Raw genomic sequence first — 3,407 nt, forward strand, 5'->3', positions numbered from 1 at the left:
TGTGAGATTGGGTGTGGGGAGTCCAATTATCTTGGCCACTGTGTTGGTGATGCGTATGAATTTTGTCCGGTTGGTGACAGTTGGCCAATACAGAACATGGATCACAACATGTCATGGAATTTGACATGGAAGGCTAGTCTTTCTGTTGAGACATCATGAGGTGGCATCAGTCCTTGTCCACACTACGCAAATTAAAATGATCAATTGTTGTGTCAAAGGCCCATTTTTTTGTCGGGTCAGGCTGATCTCAGGCTTACAGGACAAACGCATCAGTTTGCAGCAACTGCTGTCTGACTTACTTTGCTCTAACAAGGGCAATTACTTCCAAATTGAAGCCATTGCAACTAGTACATCCTGTCCATTAATAACCAGATCTTTAGAAGAAGTGAAACTATTTGAAGTTAGAGTTCCCCTCTGACATCCAAGTTCAAATGCACTGTTCAACCAAAATAATGCAGCCAAAGGTCTACAAACAGGTTATATTATTATCAAGAGAAAGTAGTTTTGATGTGTGTGCGTTTGTGTCCCAGGGTGATGACTGAGTTTGAACAGCTTCCTGCTCATTTGATGGAGCAGCCTCACCTCTTCTCCATGGAGGACCTCCTGAGGGTGAAGAAGGGTCAGCTTGTGCTGCAGGCTAAGGCATTGCTGCACTCCTCCATCCATCATGTCGAAAATTGTGAGGTCAGTCTGAAGCGCTGTACGACATGACTTTGGGCACGATTTGGGACTTCATATAACTGTTCTTTTTTTAAATTTTGGCATAGATAGTGGCCACATCTGGCCAATATTTCCCCAGTAATAGAAATCTGTCACCAACCCCATTAAAAAGGAAGTATGATTTTTATACCTTTAGTAACTATATTACTTTGGGACATTTTTGTTTTAGAGGAGGGACTCTGTGGACACTGCACTCTGTGGAATCAAACCTCTAATTCTGACAATTATTTCTGACTTTTTCCACAGTTGTGTCTGGCCCGAGGTTTTATCTGCGAGTTCTGTCGAGAAAGAGACGTCATCTTTCCTTTTCAGAGTGACATATGTAAGCGCTGTCCAGGTAAGAGCTGACAGATGTTGACTACTAAATAAAATAGATGATATGTGCAAGATATCAGATGTATACATATACTGTAAAATTAAGGCAAATGGGCAGCAATTGCATGCTTATTTGTAGATAAAAGCTTAATTCAGACAGGTTTAATATTACAATGGGAAGTGGGTAATAAAACTACAAGAATGAGATATTTTTCTCAGATGTTTGTGGAGACCAAAAACAGTAATATTAGACTTGAAGCTGAAGTAGGTAACTTTTATATATCCTTTCACTACATCCTGACATGTAATAGTATATGAGACAGATAATCTGTGAAAAAATTTCATTGTAGTGCTCCTAATGGCATTTGCAAGAATCTACCGGGCCTGAACCAAAACAACCAATCAGAGCCAAGAAAGATGGTTGATTGTTGAGTCTCATTCCCAAATCGTCAAACACTGACCCTGGGCTCAACAATCAACTATCTTTAAGCCACCACCCAAAGCATCTTTATATCTTTCTCAGCTTTAATTGGTTGTTTTCATTTAGCCCTGATAAATTCTTACAAATACCATTAGGAGCACTAGGAGGAGCCAGAAGAAAGCAGATTTTTTTCACAGATTATCTGTCTCATGGACTATAGTGAAAGTTTCAGTGAGTATAACAAAAAATATATTTACCTACTGCAGCTTTAAATTCATGAGCGTAAATGCTAATGTTGCTTTGTTTCTGCTGGATATGGTTCACCCATATCAATTTAAACTGCTATGTCAGTGTTGTGTTTGCAGCATGCTTCCACTGCCTGTAAGTATCTGTGTCCAAAAATCAGTTATTGGCAGATTAAATTTGCAATGTGTAACCTATGTAATCTATTGTCAGAAATGGAATATAATATTGATAGCTATGTTTTCATTAGTGTATAATCACCTGAAAATAAGAATCGTGTTTTTGTTACCTTAGATTGAGCAGTTTTTATCTACAGAGGGAGTGGGTCCTCTACTACAGAGTCTGCCATATTGAACTGCCATGTTTCTACAGTAGACCAGAACAGACAAACCAAACACTGGCTCTAGATAGGGCCGCCACCGTCATTGGTCCCACATGTTTAGAAAGCTTTGCTGTTATATTCACAGTGTAATACAGGGACACAACCATTATAGTAATAAATAGTGCAGTATTAATAGTGCTTCTCTTTTTACAGCGTGCAGGGCCTGCTTTCACAAACACTGTTTTTTGGAAAAGAAGTGTCCGAAATGTGCACGGATCCAGTCACGCAAAAAACGTAAAGATCCATGAAGTGCGACATCTGACCAACTGCAGCTCACCTCTCTGATTCACATCACCTTTACCACAGTTTTACATATGACACTGTTGTACATGAAATGTAAATTAATTTCTATACTCATCTCCTCTTAGTGCTCACCTAAATAATCATTTCAACATCACCAGGGAATACAAACCCACAACGTTAAACATTTAAATGTTGTTAAACATTTCCTGTGGAAATAAAACTGGTGGGGGAGTGTTTCTATGCAGACCATTTCATTTAGTTTGCAGTCTTTTTCTTGTTTTTGTTTTTTTTGCATGAATGTAGGAATATGTGCTGTATGTATGGTGTTTCTCACTGTGCATAACGCTAATGGTTAGACTAGCAGTCGTAGAAATAGCATGCCAAATACTGTGTATAAATGAAGTTTTATAACTAGGTTTGGGAACAACCACACCTCACACTTACTGAAGCACACCTTATCCATTCACTCCCCACTCGACTCAGTTTCCACATGATCGGCAGAAACACAAAAATGAATACCTCGAACCAGAGAGAACGAGCTCATCCTCAACCCTTCAGACTGACATGTTCTGAAGTTGAATGGGAAGCTCCCGATATCTCCGAGTCCTCTTCTTCGCCTACCATTCCTTCCCGTCAGCCACCTCGGCTCCGCTCAACAATCCACGTGCCCCTACGCTTCTAGTCTTCATCCACCAACAACTCCAACATCATTGTTCGACCCCAACAGCTCCAGGGGAGTCTCCGGTCTTCGACATCCGAAGGACATCCCTCCTTCCAGCCGCCTCGGGCAAATCCACCATGACCCAACTTCACCTCACCATCTCTCCGGCCGTCCCTCGGCTGTGAATGTACATGAGCGGATTTTTTAATGACTATTTAAAATACCGGTTCACCTCTTAGTCCAGGTAAGCAAGGAAGCCCCTGCAACAGTTAATAGTTTTATTTCAGTCATCATTGTAAGATTAGTTTACATACGTATATGCGTCGACCTCGCCCATTTAGAAAACCTCGCCGAAGAAAATGACTCCCCAGAAGGACAATCTGGTCGCCGTTTTCTTCTGCTCAACGTCCTTGCACCACTCA

General features: G+C 40.8%; 1 protein-coding gene across 1 annotated transcript in view; it reads left to right on the plus strand.

The window, feature by feature from the left end:
• LOC118338671 overlaps positions 1-2,565 on the plus strand; it is a 27,830-nt gene extending 25,265 nt beyond the window's left edge. The window contains exons 12-14 of the mRNA XM_035675948.1: positions 531-684; positions 967-1,057; positions 2,235-2,565. Coding sequence (XP_035531841.1) covers positions 531-684; positions 967-1,057; positions 2,235-2,329 — 340 coding nt within the window. The 3' untranslated portion in view covers positions 2,330-2,565. The remainder of the gene's footprint in view (positions 1-530; positions 685-966; positions 1,058-2,234) is intronic.
• Positions 2,566-3,407: the final 842 nt, after the last annotated feature.

Source organism: Morone saxatilis, unplaced genomic scaffold, assembly GCF_004916995.1.
Source record: "Morone saxatilis isolate NCDOM2014 unplaced genomic scaffold, NCSU_SB_2.0 Contig5, whole genome shotgun sequence".
NCBI lineage: Eukaryota > Metazoa > Chordata > Actinopteri > Moronidae > Morone > Morone saxatilis.